This window comes from Ailuropoda melanoleuca, chromosome 8 (assembly GCF_002007445.2).
Source record: "Ailuropoda melanoleuca isolate Jingjing chromosome 8, ASM200744v2, whole genome shotgun sequence".
NCBI classification, from domain to species: domain Eukaryota; kingdom Metazoa; phylum Chordata; class Mammalia; order Carnivora; family Ursidae; genus Ailuropoda; species Ailuropoda melanoleuca.
The window spans coordinates 78,608,128-78,626,330 of NC_048225.1; the positions used below are offsets into that span (position 1 = coordinate 78,608,128).

General features: G+C 43.6%; 1 protein-coding gene and 1 long non-coding RNA gene across 3 annotated transcripts in view; one reads left to right on the forward strand and one right to left on the reverse strand.

Annotated features, from left to right (window-relative positions):
* Positions 1–8,093, reverse strand: part of MRPS14 (mitochondrial ribosomal protein S14) — a 27,523-nt gene extending 19,430 nt beyond the window's left edge. Inside the window, exon 1 of one of the 2 annotated variants that reach the window (XM_002928042.4) lies at positions 7,951–8,093. In XM_002928042.4, coding sequence (XP_002928088.1) covers positions 7,951–7,995 — 45 coding nt within the window. In that variant the 5' untranslated portion in view covers positions 7,996–8,093. Of the gene's footprint in view, positions 1–7,755; positions 7,911–7,950 lie in introns of those variants that run through there. The other variant, XM_019808812.2, reaches the window with a different exon arrangement.
* An 80-nt stretch (positions 8,094–8,173) lies between these two features.
* On the forward strand, positions 8,174–13,426 carry LOC105241528. The gene is made up of 3 exons (XR_004627499.1): positions 8,174–9,090; positions 10,820–11,048; positions 12,694–13,426. It is a non-coding gene; the product is annotated as an uncharacterized LOC105241528 (long non-coding RNA).
* Positions 13,427–18,203: the final 4,777 nt, after the last annotated feature.

The window sequence follows — 18,203 nt, forward strand, 5'->3', positions numbered from 1 at the left end:
AAATTTTTAAAATAGTGTCACCAAATCTTTTGGGTCACTTGAAACCTTAAAGTTTTCCTAAGTTAAATAATGAGGTAAGTTAAATTCATTAAATATCTAGATCACTTCCAAATAAGACAAAATACTAAAACGTTAATTATTAAACACAGATTTATCTACTTTTGGATTCTTTTTTTTTTTTAAGATTTTATTTATTTATTTGACAGAGATAGAGACAGCCAGCGAGAGAGGCAACACAAGCAGGGGGAGTGGGAGAGGAAGAAGCAGGNAGAGACAGCCAGTGAGAGAGGCAACACAAGCAGGGGGAGTGGGAGAGGAAGAAGCAGGCTCATAGTGGAGGAGCGGAGGAGCCTGATGTGGGGCTCAATCCCAGAACGCGGGGATCACGCCCTGAGCCCTGAGCCGAAGGCAGACGCTTAACCGCTATGCCACCCAGGCGCCCCCTACTTTTGGATTCTTATTACAGAGAATCTAAAGGATATAGATGTGTTAAATGGTACATGAAAAAATTTAAGGGGCGCCTGGGTGGCACAGCGGTTAAGCGTCTGCCTTCGGCTCAGGGCGTGGTACCGGCGGCGTTCTGGGATCGAGCCCCACATCAGGCTCCTGTGTTGTGAGCCTGCTTCTCCCTCTCCCACTCCCCCTGCTTCTGTTCCCTCTCTCGCTGGCTGTCTCTATCTCTGTCGAGTAAATAAATAAAATCTTTAAAAAAAAAAAATTTAAAAAGGCATACATATGCTTCTACATAATATGAAATGTATTCATAAATTTGCAAATTTAAGGAATGCTGGTTAACAGACCATTCACAATTGCTTATTTCTTAGTTTTCACTACAAATTAAAGTTTCCAAAGTTAGAAACTTGAATTAATATGTGTAATTAAAGCTACTAAAAACAAGGGAAACATCTCTGTATGCCAAGAAAGGAGGATGTTTTCAATTTAAAAAAAAAAAGTATGAGAAATAGAGATGGATTTTTTGCTCAGGGGAAAAAAATTAATTTTGTCCTAAAACGAGGCTGGTTGTTTAAAGAAAAACAACAAAAACTGAATATAGGGGGAAAAGAGTCATAGAATGTTTGTGGAAAGGAATATTTGAAAAGGAATTTTAATATGTGGTCAAGCTGGTTAAGATTAAAATAAATTTATTTTAAAAATTGAGTTTTGGGGTGCCTGGGTGGAATAGTCAGTTAAGCATCCAGCCCTTGGTTTTGGCTCAGGTCGTGATGTCAGGGCCGTGAGATCAAATCCAATGCTGGGCTCAGCATGGAGTCTGCTTAAGACTCTGTCTCCCTCTCCCTCTGCCCCTCCCCTCTGTGCTCTCACATCCTCTTTCTCTAAATACATAAAATCTTTTTTAAAAAACACTCAAGTGACTGAGCCACCCAGGCACCCCTAAATAAATAAAATCTTTAAAAAAAAAAGAGAGTTTAAGATACCTCAAAAGGGGTATCTGGATGGCTCAGTTCATAGAGCATGTGACTCTTGATCTCAGGCTCATGAGTTCAAGCTTTTGGGTGTAGAGCTTACTTAAAAAAAAAAAAAGAAAGAAAAAGAGGACTAGGCGCCTGAGTGGCTCCACGCCGTGTGGTGCCTACTTAAAAAAAAAAAAAAAGTTTTAACATCAAAAGCTGGTACCAGGGCACTTGGGTGGTTCAGCTGGTTAAGCATCAGACTCTTGATTACAGCTCCAGTTATATCTCAGGGTCATGAGATTGAGTCCCATGTGGGGCTCTGTGCTCAGTAGGGAGTCTGCTTGAGTCTCTCTCCTCCTCTTTCCTCCCACATTTATGAGCATGCTCTCTCTCTCTCTCTCTCTTCTCAAATGACCAAAGAGGAGTGCCTATGGCTCAGTCGGTTAAGCGTCTGCCTTCAAAAACAGTCTACCTGCAATGTCTGATCTGTTTAGGCATAATCCTAAAAAAAAACTGTTTGTGCTCCCAGAGGTTTCAGACCTCTTTGTGGACCCTTTGAACACCTGCAGCTGGACTTCATTTAACTGCCGCTTAGTATGGGTGATCAATATGTTGTTACTGTATGTGTGTTTTCTGAATGGGCTGAAGCTTTCCCCCGCCCTGCAAGGCTGATGTCCCCAAAAGAGCAAAGAAATGATTAGGAACTGTTATTTCCCACCTGGGGTATACTTTCCATGATCTTCAAGGACCAAAGCACCCACTTCACTGGGTAAATCATACAAACATTAACAAAAAACCTGCAAACCTTTTGGGATTCTATCAATATATGAAATTCTGCTGACCTCTTGTTGTCTCATGCTAGTATGACTAGCTACCGCAAATCTTTAATACCTTAAGCTAAACCCTATCATCAACAGGTAAATAAAGCTTTCTCTGAATCCCAGTTCAAAGGATCCTATTGGTTACAGCCTGGAACCTGAGGACTGGGTGTTTTGGAAACGTCATCAGAGAAAAACAGCTCTCGAGCCTCGCTGGAAAAGACCTTACCAAATGTTCCTGACCACTGACATGGCTACAAAATTAAAAGGTATTAAGCCTTGGGTACACTCAGCTAAAAAAACATGCTACCTGACACCTGGTCCATACAGACGCTGCAGACCTCTAAATCAAATCGACAAGGAAAAGAAGTAACTGACACAGAGGTAGACTGCTGCCACCCGAGATGACAGATCAAGACTTCACAATACAAACATAAAACCCGTTCTCCTTTTCCTTTCCTTTAATCTGGCACTCCCTGGAAAGATGAACATCCTCAGGCCCTGGCTAAGAGGGGGTAACCTATCTTACTTCAGGCTAGGAGAAAATCTAACTGTGCTCTTAACTTTTCACAAGCAAAATAAGACACCTTATTGGTCGATTCCCCAGGGTTCACATTGTTGAGTTAAAAAAGGACTTACCAGGAGGTTTTCAGGACTCAGGATTTATTTCTTTTGACAGGTCCATATTTCTCTCGTTGGGGATAAACATAAATGAGGCTATGATCGAGAACTGCTTCTTAATTCTTAAAATTACTGCAAAATCTGTTACTAAAGCAAAAAGCCCATTAAAGATCCTTAGACTCTCTAGCCAAAGTTGTCCTTGATAAGGAACTAGCTCTTGATGATCTTTTATCTGAGCAAGGTGTCTGTCCTTCCGGCCACCACCACCTGCTGTGTCTGGGTTAACACTTCTGAGGAAGCGGACGCTCACTTACCTCACTTACGCTCACTTACCTCACTTACGTAAGATCAAAGAACAAGTCACTTGGCTTAAAAAGGTAGCTCCTTCCACGACGCCTTTTTTTGACTTACTTCATTTTGATTAGTTTGGGTCTTGGGGACTATAGCTGTATAGCACACTCCATACACTGGAAATTATCTTGCTTATATTAATCATAATAACTTCCCTGGTGCATTGTATTCTCTCAAAAGTTTTATTATTTATTTATTTATTTATTTATTTATTTTAAAGATTTTATTTATTTATTTGACAGAGAGACAACCAGCAAGAAGGAACTCAGGCAGGGGGAGTGGGAGAGGAAGAAGCAGGCTTCCAGTGGAGGAGCCTGATGTGGGGCTCAATCCCAGGACCCTAGGATCACGCCCTGAGCTGAAGGCAGACGCTTAATGACTGGGCCACCCAGGTGCCCCTTTCAAAAGTTTTAAATGCCTGTTCACAGCTGCTAACCATCAAGCAAATGATCAACGACTTGAAACATCTCAGGGTGCCTGGCTGGCTCAAGTCGGGAGAGCATGTGACTCAATCCTGATTGTGAGTCTGAGCCCCACATCAGGCACAGAGATTACTTTTTAAAAAATTTTAAAAATCAAGAAAAGAGACTTGAAACATCTAAGGAACAAAGAAAATGACCAACTTAAAAAACTGAACCTGAAGCCATGACCTGTGAATACCCCAGAGGCTAAGCCAAACTGTCATGACTTACAGATACCACACAAATGAATAATAAAAATTGCCAGAACTTGAGACTGGTCACTGAGTGGCGCTAAGGCCTTCAATTCTGATCACATTTCTGTTAGGCTGAGAGTCTGACCAAAAGGGGGTAATCAGTTGTAAAACAGAAAACCACAGGCCCAAGATGGCATTACTTAGGCCAAGTCCTCAAACCAGAGCTTAATACCTGATCTACTCACAGTTTCAACTTCCCCCACAAAAGTAGTCTTCACTGGTTAGTCAGGAATTCTCTGCCGGGACCAATAAGTGCCACATGGGACTTCCATCCCCCAAAGGAAGAGGAAGTAATCTGTATGATAAGACCACTGCTCATCCTGTAAGGCAAAGTGACCATGCCTGGAACAATCCTTTTCTTTTTACTAATAACTTTCTTTCCCTACCTTCTTTCCTATAAAAACCTTCATTTTGTAGAGTCCTGTGAGCTGCCCTCTACTTGCTAGATGGGATGATTCCTGATTCCAGAATCATTTAATAAAGCCAATTAGATCTTCAAATTCACACAGCTCAGTTTTGTTTCTTAATATAGTGAAGGCACAGACTGTATACACCACTAAAACTCAAGTCTCTCCCAAACCAGAGCAAACATTACATGTTAATTAATTAAATTTCAGCTATGGAGGGACACCTGGGTGGCACAGTTGGTTAGGTGTCCGACCCTTGGTTTGGGCTCAGGTTTTGATCTCAGGGTGGTGAGATCAAACCTTGAGAGTCGGGCTCTCTGCTCAGTGTGGAGTCTGCTTGGGGATTCTCTCTCCCTCTACTCCTCCTTCCCCCCCACCCACACTCACTCACTTTTCTAAAAGAAATAAACCTTAAATTTTTCAGCTATGGAAAGTAATGGTGACTTCCAATAAAAGCTGTTTATAGAATATATGTATGGCATTATACAGAATATAAAACTGAAAATGAGATTACTAGAATGCCAACATTTTAAAAAATCTATTAATAAAAGATAAACTGAACGTATTCAATGCTAAAAGTCTCATGGGGAAAGACAACAATTCTACAATCATCTTTGGAAATAAGACAAGCACAAATGGAATTTCAATATTGAACTGACACATGACTGAGTCAAATGAACACCATGCTCCCTGGGGCTGGAAACAAATGTCATGGAAGAAGGGGCTTCAGCAAAGCTTTGAAGGGACTGTCAGGATTCTGATACAGCTGGGGGGCAGGGGAGGGGAGAGAAGATAGTTAGTTCAAAACAAACAAGAAAATGAACAAGGTAAGATTCATAAGACTAGGAGAGATCATTCTGGCTGAAAGAAACAATTTGTGTAGAAGGGCAACCCAAGGTGCACTTTTACCTATGAAACTGAACGTTAAGGAGACTTAGAAAACAAAATTAAACATTTTTCTCCAATCTTTTTCCAAGCTATTCCTAATCAACTTTCTCTCTACCATCTCCTAACAGGCTTCTATTTATTTTTAACATCTTTCACTCTTTTTTTGTATAACTTTTTTTTCTGGCTAGAAAAGAAATACACTCTTAAAACATTTATTGCTCTACTATTTCTTCTGTGAATGTTTTGTCCTTTGCCTACATTTATACTATCAATATTTTATCGGTTTCTAACAGTGCTATATACGTTAAGATTGCATTCTATTCTGTTCTGTACACCTTCTATCCCCCCTCACACCTGTCTTTACCTTCCAAAATGCTTTTGGAGGGGCCCTCTTCAACTCATGCTCTACAGTTATCAAAATCTAAATCCTCAACTTCTCTTAACATCTTATTTTTGCTCTAGCTAAATCCTGAATCCCTCCTGATGGGTTCCCCTGTAGTTTTTTTTTCCTCCCATGACTGGGCATGGAGGTGGGGGAAGTGTATTCCTTGCCCTTAAGGGCAACTCCCAAACCTTCCTTCCTGAAAGGAACTTTGACTCTCCTGCTTTTGGCTTATACCTCCCACTGCCCCTCACTCCCACATTCATCTACCATAGCCTCTCCCTTTCATTTTTCACAGAATCTAGATCCTGGCTCACTGTCACTCTCCAATATTCTTGTCCTAATTCCTGGTGATCTCAATATACATGGAATTATGTCTTGATCTTTCTGTTCCTCAAACCCCTCTCCTCCAGTGATTTTTTGTACTCCCTTCCATGCCCTAGGTCATTTATTACCAATAATTGCAAGCTTTCGGTTATCTCAGTTTTGCGTGTCTCATTCTCTATCATTTCTTTCTCACTTGCTCCTTCAAACACTCCAACAACAACCTCTGTGAGGTTTTTAATTCATTGATCCTACCACCTTTTCACTCTCAGCTTTTGATTTCCTGTCTCTCCCTTACCCAGCCTGAATTCCACAGTGCATAAATACAATGTTGTATTTCATACAATCTCAACTCCCTGGCCCCTCTCTCACATCACTGTACTTGCTCCAATTCTTGTCACTAGTTTTGCTGTCTGTTTCACACCATTTCCTCTTCCCTTAAATCCCTAGCACCTGCTCCCATACCCTCACACTCCACTGATGACTTCTCTTTAATTATAAAATTAGAAGCAATCAGGAGAGAACTTCCATAACACCCACTATTATATCTACCCATTTACTAGCATCTGTAATCATATGCTGTACATTCTCTCCTGTTATTGAATATCCACTCTAATATAGTAGCCGCTACCCCATATTGCTACTGAACACTTGAAATGTAATTAGTGCAACTGGGGAATGTAATTCCTAATGTTATTTAATTTTAATTCATTAAAAATTTAAACGGAAGCAGCTGTAAATATTAAACAACTTTACTGTTTGGGTAGGACTACATTTTCCATTTTAATGGTGGAAAATTTGGCATCCAAACTGAGATATGCTGTAAGTAAAATTCAAACTGGATTTTGAAGATCTAGTACGAAAAAAGAATGTAAATTTCTCATAAGTCATCTTCATAGATTATACATTGAGGTTAGTATTTTGGATATGCTGGCTTCAAACATTTAATTAAAATTAATTTCATGTTTCTTTTTATTTTTTTAACATAACTACTAGAATATTTTTTGAAAAAAGATTTTATTTGAGAGTGAGCGAGAAAGAGAGCATGAACGGGGGCAGAGGGAGGGGGACAAGCAGACTGCCCTCTGAACAGGGAGCCCAACATGAAGGTCGATCCCAGGGCCCTCGGATCATGACCCCAGCCCAAGGCAGAAGCTTAACCGACTGTGCCATCCAGATGCCCCTACAATATTTTAAATTACGTATGTAGTTGGCATTATATTTCTATTGGACAACACTACCACAGATGACGAACTGTCCCTGTTTCTAAGACTAAACAATGGAACATGAGACCCATCACCTCTTATCTACACAAAGGTACAGCTCCACAATTCTTCTCTTAATTTTTTCCACACTACAAGATCTTTCCCGTTAACACAAAAACATAGTTACTTCTGTCAGGTGCAAAAACAAGAACACCAAACCCCCCTCGTAACCCAGCAGCTACCGACCCATTTTCCTGCTTCCCTTGCAGCAAAACATCAAAGCAAAGGTTTGTCTATACTCATAGTCTCTCAATTTCTTTCCTCTGGTTCTCTCTCGAACACTTTGGCCCCCGTCACGCCACTGAAACTGCTATGATGAAGACTCCAACAACTTCCACGCTGCTAAGACCAATAGCCAATTCTCAGCGCTTTTAACTGGTCTGTCAACTCTGAGAGCATAGCTCCTCTCCCTGAATTGCAGTCGTCGCCTGCTTCCGGGCCACCACACTCTCTGGGCTTTCCGTCCCTCGCTGAACTCCCGTCAAGTCTCCTTTGCTCGGCTCTCCTCGCTTAACGCTGGAGTCCCTAAGGCCTCAATCCACGGACCCCTTCTCTTCTCCACCTGTACTCACTTCTTATAAATCGGCGGCGACATGCAGCTTTCAATGCCAGTTATAGACTTACGAACACCAAATTTACATCTGCAACTCGGACCTCCCCTGGGACGGGTCCGCACTGGGCGCCACAGGTGGCACAGTAGTAGAGGACCCGTGGGCTTGGGGATTCAATGGAGAGGACGGCGCGTGGGGTAAGGGCGCAGGGCTGACCTGCCGGACGGTCCGCAGCAGAGAGCCCAGCATGGAGGCCGCCATGTTGTCCGCCGCAAACGCCGAGCCGCCGTAATTTTATTGACTGCGAATACGGCGGGTACGCGAGGGGCGGGGCCCGGGGCGCAGGGGGAAGGATGAGGGTGGGTCTTTAGCCTCCCGCAGGAGGGCTTCCTTATTGGCTCTGTGTTCTCGCGGTATTTCACGGAACACGACAAATTACACACCCGGGAGTGCGACATTGATACTGGTGGAGCAGTCGGTCGCTCCTCGCTTCTTGCTTTTTCTTCAGCTTAAAATACTGTTAAACTACCTTCTTCCCTACCTACCTCCTTTCCTTCCTCTCCCCAGACCTGCCAGCTCTTCGTCACCAATTTCTCTTTCCGGTCTTGCTCAACCTGCTCGTCCTCCTCCTATGTCCTCCATCCAGTTTAGGGTGCTATTTGCCATAAGCCTAGAATTATTGCCAACTCCTCCTCTGTAATTCCCCCTGCAGATTTTGCAGATCTTTTCTGTCCACTATAATGGCGATAATGATCGTATTGATGATTCCTGTTTATATGTCTAGGATTTCTGTATACTAAAATACTTGGGGTTTTGGGGGTGGGGAGGGAGGAACATTGCCATTTAAAAACTGTTTTTCAGGGGCACCTGGCTGACCCAGTTGGAAGAGCATGCGACCTTTGATCTCCTGGTCGTGAGTTTGAGCCCCACGTTTGGTGTAGAGATTACATAAATAAAATTTTTTTTAAACTGCTGTTTTCAGTCTGTAATACAGAGAACCTTCAGGTCATCTTCATAGCACATGTCCTTGGTCTGGAATGAACACTTTGAGAGGCCCCTTTCCTTTGGATGTAAGGCTAGTACCACCTACCCACGGTTCTGGTAAAAGAGTATCAAGGAGTATGTATTAGCTTGGCAAAGACCTGTATCTTAGATGTGTTGATAAAGTGAGGAAATGCCCCTGTACTATTTACATCTTCTGGGAAGGAAGCTGAACGCAGACTCCTTTTCTTTAAAGTTCCAGGTTTACTGGAATTTACCCAAAGGACAGAGTAGGAACGGACTGAGGCCAGCTGGCAGCAAAGAACGACACGAGCCCCCATCATCGTAGAATCAGAAAATTCCCAACCATGTCAGGTAAGCAAATAATCCCAGTGTTAGCCCTTGTGATGCCCTTCTATCCCCATAATTGAGAGTCATCTGTAATCAGCTCACAAAATGAGTGAGCCAACTTTCTGTACAGTGGCCTTTTGCTTCCTTTCTATAAAAATAGTTCTGAAAGCACCTTTAAACAACATTAGTGACTTTTAAAAAAACTGTGGTAAAATATACACAATATAAAATTTCCCATCTTAATCACTGTAAAGTGTATAGTTCAGTGGTATTACGTACATTCACATTGTTGTACAACCCACCACCACCATCCATCTCTAGACGTTTTTAATCCCCCCAAACTAAAACTCTGTACCCATTGAACAATAACTATCTTCCCCCACCCCCATCCCCTGCCAACCACTCTCTTTCTGTCTCTATGAATTTGACTACTCAACGTACGTCATGTAAGTGGAAGCATACAGTTGTCCTTTTGTGCCTGGCTTCTTTCACTTAATGTCTTCAAGTTTCATCCATGTTGTGGCATGTGTTTGTACTTAATTACCTTTTATGGCTGAATAATACTCCATTGTATGGATAGACCACATTTGGTTTCTCTATGCATCTGTTGATGGACATTCGCTTTGCTTCCACATGTTGGATATTGTATATAATGCTACTACGAGCATGTATGTACAAATACCTTAAACAGCATTTGTATCTTATTGGGCTGTTTTTCACTTTAAGAATAGATAAAGCAATTTAATGGCTAGTAAATTAGGCTACACTCAGATAATAAGAGCGGACTCCAGGGTCTTCTTTAATTAATAGTGTTGGTTTTATAAAACAACCCAAGATTTTTTTCTCCAATGCACCCTCCTGCATTAGTGTGTGTGTGGAAGCTTGGCAAGGCTAAAGAAAGCTCACTTTACCTTGAGTTTTCCTAAGAAGTCTGTGATTCTCTGTGGCCATTTGACTGAAGGTGGGGAACGCTGTTGGCCTTACTGTCCTGGAATTCTAGGATCAGAAGAACCATCATCATTCACTCATTTATTCATTCAGTAAATACATATGAAGTGCCTATTATGTACCCCTATTATGTATGTGTGTGTGAGGTGGGGTAACAAGAGAATCCCTGACCTTCTGATGCTTATATTCAATTGGAGATTATAGATTTAGATAGAGGTGGAGATAATCACCATTGTTAGGTATATTGCCTTTGCTTTTTCTGTATAGTCTTTCCTTTAGCGGCTAGAAGGTACTTTTGGGATGGATAGATTAAAAATTTAATTGTTAAATATTTTGAGATTTGATTGTGAGAAGGTATTCTAGTCACCATGTTGATTTTGAGCCTAATGAAATAAGAACCATTGTATGAATGATGAAATTGAGGCACAGAGAGGGTAGGTGACTTTTCAAGCTCACGGAGCTAGGCCCAGGCCAAGGCCCATGCTCTTAATCCTCATTCCACGCTGTCCTCTGGAGGAGCAGCGGCTCAAGGACAAAGGCCTGACTGCTGTTACAGAATCCTTACTTATGAAACATATCGATTGGATAATGTACAGATTTCATACCATTTCAAACAAAACTTCCGATGGGGGGAAAATTTCCAATGAATATTTTTCTTAACAAAATAATTCTAAAATATATGTAAAAGAATAATGCGGATGGGAATGCAGTTTTTGAAAAGGAAAAATAACAAGTAGCCTTGCTCTACCAGATATTACAATGCCATGTGTTTTTTTTTTAAAGATTTTATTTATTCATTTGACAGAGAGAGAGACAGCCAGCGAGAGAGGGAACACAAGCAGGGGGAGTGGGAGAGGAAGAAGCAGGCCCCCGGCAGAGGAGCCTGATGCGGGGCTCGGTCCTAGAACGCCAGGATCACGCCCTGAGCCTAAGGGAGATGCTTAACAACTGTGCTACCCAGGCACCCCTACAATGCCATGTATTATAAAGCAGCAGTGATGAAATTCATGTGGTGCTGGATCCAAAATCAACAGGTAAAGGAACTAAAGCAGGTAGGCCAAAAAGATATCCCAATGTAATCACAATTGGTTATATATTAAAGGAGGTGTAACAGTCATTGAACAAATGGTAGTAGAACAACTAGTTAAAAATTCAGGAAAAAAAAAATTGTTTCTTTAAAGATTTTATTTTTTTTAAGTAATCTCTACACCCAGTGTGGGGCTTAAACTCACAAACCCAAGATCAAGAGTCACAGACTGTACCAACTGAGCCATCCAGGCACCCTAGGAAAGCAATGTTTAATTATATCTTTACCTCTTACCGTAGGTAGATCAAGGAGTTAAATGTTGACAAAGCTTAAAAAAAGAAACAGAAGAAAATATAGATGAATATCTTTATAAACTTAAATCCCAGTAGACAATCCTCAGAATGTCTAATAACATGACAAATATTCAACCTCACTAGTTTCCAAGAGAATGCAAATTAAAACAATGACAATTTAATCCAGCAAATTAACAGAGGTTAAAAGAAAGTTCAGTGTTGTTGTGGGTGTGGGGAAACGGGTAATTTCCTATCCTGGCAGTAGCAATATAAATTGGTATAACTTGTCCACAAAATAATTCGGCAAGAGTGTTTTCAAAATTTTTATCTATTGACCCAGTTATACCACTTATAGAAATCTATTTCAAGAGAATGCTGAGAAACTCTAAAATTCATTTATAAGGACATGTGCCACGGGATTACTTAGAATAAGAACAAATAACAGTCTAACAGTAGAAGGAGAGTTAAATGAATTAAGAAAAATAACATGTTGCAATTCTAGTTTACAAAATCTGATGGGTTTCAAATTCCGAAAAATGTATGTTTAAAGATACAGGTATAGATATAGGAAAGATAGATAGATAGATAGATAGATAGATAGATAGATAGATAGATAGGAAGGAAAGGATTAAGAAGGGGTTGCCTGCATGGATCAGTAGGTTAAGTGTCTGCCTTCGGCTCAGGTCATGATCCTGGGGTCCTGGGATGTTACCCCTCAGTGTTGGAGTCTGCTTCTCCCTCTCCCTCTGCCCCCCTCCTTGCTTGTGTTCTCTCTCTCTCTCTCAAATAAATAAACAAAATCTTTAAAGATTTCTTTAAAAAAAAAAGGTTAGGAAGGAAATAACTCAAATACTGAGTAATAGCTGAATGACTAGATTACTGTTGATATTTATGTTTTTAGAATTTTTTTCAATTTCCCTATAATTTATGTTTTACTTTTAGACTCACACAATCGTTGACATTGATTTAAAAATATTAATCTGTCCTTTTCTTTATATGCCTCTGTTATTTCACCCCAAATATCTGAAATGTATGTTTCTCCAAGGACATGAAGGAAGGGGTCATGCTCTGTTCCCAGTCTCCTCTGCTGATCCTTGGGGACACGTGCAGTCAGGACCCTGGACACAGCAAGGAGGAAATGAAGAAATCAGGGATGCTTGCTTCATTCATGTTTAGTACTAAGTCATTCACTCTCCCTTTGGGCTTCCTTTCTCTGGCTCCTCTGTGGCTACCCTCAAAGAAATAGTTCCTTTAGTGTCTAGTGTATAGCTAATACAGAATTGATCATTTCCTTAACCTTTCTGATTTGGGGGAAGATTAATTATTCCTTTTCATTGTTTTGTAACTGGTAAATACCAGGACTCCTTGGCTGCAGCCCTGGGAATCACAGAAGAAGAATATTTACTTGGAGTGTGCCTATCCCTAGAGACACTGTCTGGCCCAGGGGTCCAGACTGACGTGTGAAGCCTACTCAACAACTTTCTAGGACCTGACCACCCTCCCTGCTTCACCCCTGTAGTGCTTCACGACCCTGATGTTCTCCAGGAGGGACCTCGAGGGCCAGGCTGCCCGCATATGGAAAGTTCGTTATGGTTTAACTCGAAAGAAGCAGACTTCTTGGGCTTTTGGTGGTCAGCGTGTGGGGACAGCTATGAGAGCGGGAAAAAAAAGAGGAAAATAGGCATGAAGGAAAAGATCATGTAGAAGGAAAAAGGCACAGGGATGCACACGCGTGCTCACAAGCAAGCATTTTCAACCCTGGCTCTGAAATGGTGTGTGTGGGTAATCTGCTTTCATTAAGCACCATCAGCTGACTAGTAACCCCACTGGCGTACCAGCTCCGCCGTGGAGTGTGGGTGGCCCTAGCACTGACTTGTGGAAGCAGCGGCCGTGGCCCATGCCTGGGAGGGAGCTTCATGCTGTGCATTGATTGAACACAAGGTGGCAGTATTACCACACCTGAGCTCCCATGCCTGCCAGGCTCTCCTCACCCTGTTCCCACACGTGGGGTCTGATGCAGACCGGGAACGAGGAGCACACACACACACACACCTACCTCTGTCCTCCAAATAAAATGACATAATATGTTCAAGTAGGACCTGTGTTTTCTTTTTTTAAATGTTATTTAAAATCAATTAACATACAGTGTATTATTAATTTCAGGGGTAGATTTAGTGACTCATCAGGTGTGTATAATACCCATTGTTCATTACATCAAGTGCCCTCCTTAATGCCCATCACTCAGTTACCCTATCCCCCTGCCATCTCCCAGGACCTGTGTTTTCGATTGAGTTTGCCTCTTTTGTAGGCATCACAGGCAAGACAGGCTACATGATTGGTAGGGCCCCGTGCAAGATGAAAACGTAGGGATCTTTGTTCAAAAAGCAGGCAGAAGGTGCTGTTAAAGGTCGTAAAATAGAAGCCTGAGCCCAGGCTCAGTGAGACAGTACCCAAGCGTACCTTGGGCCGCTCTTGCTTACTGTTCTGTGGCTTCTCTGGGGTCAGCAGGCAGCACCTAAGGAATTAGGGGCCTGCTTCGCACTCATACAGACACGGCTACCAAGTGCAGAGCCGTGGACACCCATGGGGACATCCTGAACCAATGGGGGCTGGAAGCCTACGGAGGAAACGTCTCCTGTGACTCCACAGGCTCTGCGATGTGAAGCTCAGCTATGGATGTAAGGACACATCCTGGCATTGTCTTCCTCTCCCGGCTAATTCCACTGCTCTGATCCCTCACTCCTGCTCCCCAGGCTGGCTGCCCACGTCTGCTACTTGCACGTAAACCTCTGTCTTAGGGATTCTGCTTTGGGGGGTGATGGGAGAGTGGGCAGGTAAATTCAGACTAAGACAATAATATCCCATCCAAACAGGTCTTCCAAATCTTGTTGATTCTACTTCCTTTTAACCTTCTCCATTTCCACTCTGGCTTCTCTAGGTCAGACCCTCTTTATCTCTTGCCTGAATTAGTATCAGCTAGATTCCTAATTGCTCTTTTCCCCCTACTCTTCTTGTATTTATTTATTTATTTATTAATCTCTACAACCAATGTGGGTCTTGAACTCACAACCCTGAGATCAAGAGTCACATGCTCTTCCAACTGAGCCAGCTAGGCACCCCTTCCTACTCCACCTTTTTTTGCTTATCACTTTCCTCACAAAAACTTATCCCCTCTTTCCTGCTGTCAGAGGGGACTTTCTAAAACCCTATGGCTCCTCATTCTTGGTAGCTCCCCGTCGCTCGCCGAATAGAGTCCAAACCCCTTATCTTGATGCTCATCACTGTACCAGACGTCTGCAGCACCATTTCCCATTCCTGCCAAACACCTCTGGCCATGCTGGGTTCCCTGCCTTACAAGGTTCCCCGGGGTGGTTCTTCATTCTGAAGCTTTGATTTCAGACAACCTCTCCATTCAGTTCAGTTTAGTTCATCAACTGCGTTACCAAATACCAGGCACACAGTCACTTCCGCCATCCATGGGGGCGAGGAGAAGGCGCGATGAGGTGGGTGGACCCACTTGTTCTGCCAGGACTGGCTCCCTGGCTCACAACTGCATTATTGTTCTATGATTCAGAAATGTCAAGTACATTGGAGGTTGAGATACAAATGGTTTAGGATATCCTTATTTATCAATGAGGCACAGGTCTGCAGATAATTCTCAACCCTTCTATCCAGCTCTCAGGATTTATAATCCCAGACATGGCCTTGGGGTTGTCATCCGTCCGACCCCCTGAGCTCAGGAAACTCCTAGAAGCCTCTGCCTAACTATCAATTTTATCCTTTAGAAACTAATGAATTGTTGGGACAGAAAAAGAAACATTTTGAGTAGGACCCCTAGGAGGATGCCTGCCCGATGAATCGTAAAGTGCCTGACAGCCCCCTAAGCCTCATTAAAATGTTAGAATCAGGGGTGCCTGGGTGGCTCAGTCGTTAACCGTCTGCCTTCAGCTCAGGGCCTGATCCCAGGGACCTGGGATCGAGCCCCATATCGGGCTCCCCGCTCAGCGGGAAGAATGCTTCTCACTCTCCCACTCCCCCTGTTTGTGTTCCCTCTCTCGCTGTATCTCTCTGTCAAATAAATAAAATCTTTAAAAAAAATAAAATGTTAGAATCTCTGCGCAGGTGGGGCAGGGGAGCGTAAGCTTCATCCGCATAACATACAAAGTTTCGGCGTGCTTCTGCGAGTGCAGGTGCGACTTCATGCCTGCACGCCGCATGCGATGACGAGAGCCCGTTTTCTTCTTTTTTTTAAAGATTTATTTATTTATTTATTTATTTGGCAGAGATAGCCAGCGAGAGAGGGAACACAAGCAGAGGGAGTGGGAGAGGAAGAAGCAGTCTCCCAGCAGAGGTGCCCGATGTGGGGCTCGATTCCGGAACGCCGGGATCATGCCCGGAACCGAAGGCAGACGCCCAACGACTGCGCCACGCAGGCGCCCCAAGAGCCCCTCTTCTGAATATTCCTCTGCAACTTTCACAGAAGCCTGCTCACCCCTGTTGGGAGGCGAGGGTGTCGCAGCTTTGGAGGTTATTCGCCGTGTTCTTATTTGCTGCAAAGAAGGAGAGTTTTGTGAGGCAGCCCCACCTGGTTGTAGTCTTTCTGTAACTCATGAAGCGAAGAGACCCACGTTGGTTTGTGATAGCATCCCTGCGCGGAAGCTCACGTGATCACCTCCTTTTCCATCTGGGCTACCCACCCCCTTCCTCCAAGCTGTTTGCTTTTCCACGTTGTAGTCATTACCTGTGGCTGCTGCAACGAATTGCCACAAACTGGGTGACTTACAACAGCGGAAATGTGTTCTCTTACAGCGCTGGAGGCCAGCCGTCCAAAGTCAAGGTGTCTGCGCGGCCACACTCCCTCCAGAGGCTCTGGGGGAGGATCCTTCCTGGCCTCTTCCAGTTTCTGCTGGCGCCTGCCATTCCTTGGCTTCTCGAGGCAGCACATGCCAATCTCTGCCTCTTGTCTTTCCCTGGCCTTCTTCCCCGCCTGTCTTGGTGTTCGGACTCCTCCTAAGAACACTCTCCTTTGCATTTAGGCCAACCTAAGCCAGGACGATTTCATCTCAATCCTTACCTTAACTATATCTGCAAACACTCCACTTTCAAATGCAGTCACATTCTGAGGCTGTGGGAGGCCATGAATTTGGGGGAAACTCTAGTCAACCCACCGCGCTCATCTGCTTTCACTTTATTCAGACGGCAACGCCAACACCTCTACAGTCACCTCCTTTTCCTCTTCTTGCCTCCATCTTCCTCTTTTCCTACTTGACTCCATTAGGAGTGACTCATGATGTGTGGGCTCAGGACTCAGCTATCCACTTTCTAAAGAGCTGTACAAAGGCAAGTACGTATTAGAATTCTCATAGGGGAAGGCAAAGTCAGGGAGGGTGGGACTGATATATTCACCTACACCTTTTTTTCCTCCAAAGATAGATTCTTTCTTTCTTTTCTTTTCTTTTCTTTTCTCCCCTCCCCTCCCTGCCCCTCCCCTCCCCTTCCCGCAGAGAGAGAGAGCAGAAGCAGGTGGAGCGGCAGGCAGAGGGAGAAGCAGGCTCCCCGCTGAGCAGGGAACCCGATGCGGGACTCGATCCTAGGACCCTGGGATCATAACCCTAGCTGAAGGCAGATGCTTAACCGACTGAGCCACCCAGGTCGCCCTCGCCTATTCCTTTCATATTATACTTGTTCTACGTGTTCCCCAAGCCGTCAAAAAGTGTATATATATATATATGTGTGTGTGTGTGTGTGTGTGTGTGTGTGGTGTGTATATAGTTACATTATATATGTATAGTATGTATTATATTTATTATTATAAATATGTATTATCACATATACAGATATAGATATTTTAAGGTTTTATTTATTTATTTGAGAGAGAGAGAGAGACAGTCAGTGAGAGAGGGAACACAAGCAGGGGGAGTGGGAGAGGAAGAAGCAGGCTCCCAGTGGAGGAGCCTGATGTGGGGCTTGATCTCAGAATGCCGAGATCACACCCTAAGCCGAAGGCAGATGCTTAATGACTGAGCCACTCAGGCACCCCTACCACATATATATTATTTGTACTAATTTCCTCAATTCATTTGAAAGTTCCTTAAGGCAATGTGTTGTTTTCAACTTCATACCCTAGTTCTTAGCAGAGTGTCTGGTGTATGTAGTAACATAAATATTTATTGGATTGCAATAATTCAGACTTTTACCTTTGACCATGTCCTAACCGGACACTGCCAATCCGAACAGGAGAGGACTTAGACTGGCGCAAAATTCTTTCCTCATCGCTCATGAGCTTTTCCTTCAAGTCTAGCCTCTGTGGATACAACTTGCTGGCCTAGTATTTTAGAAAGAAAAGTGTCCTTCTGTCTCTCGGTTCCCAGGCATGACAGACACCACACTCACAATGCTGGTGGGAATAATCGAAGCAATTCTGTCTTTCCAGAGGACAGGTCCCAGAGCTGCCTCACGAGGAAGCTGAGGGAGGGAAGGGCTGTATGGGTCTCTCTGAAACAGTCATAGAGCATGTGTTGTGGACTCCTGGAAAGAATGTGAAATCCCTGGGGACAGAGATGAGGCTTGGCCTCTGTATTCCTGGGATCGAGGATGCAGCCCTGCACAGAGCCAGACCCAACAAACCCTGGTTGATGATGACAATACTTATTCATCAGGCTGAAATCCAAACAGACGTGGTCACTCTGCTCTCCCCTCGAATGCGCAAGAGAGGCTTGCCTGCTCCCTGGGGAGACACGGATGCCCAGGGCTATCTGGCCTTCCTGGGTTCCAGACCTCCGGCCTCAGCGGAGTGCCAGGAGAGCACAGCACTCTGCACGAGGCCTCTGTGCCCAAGGCCACAGTCCCCTGGGTGGTCAAGCTGATTC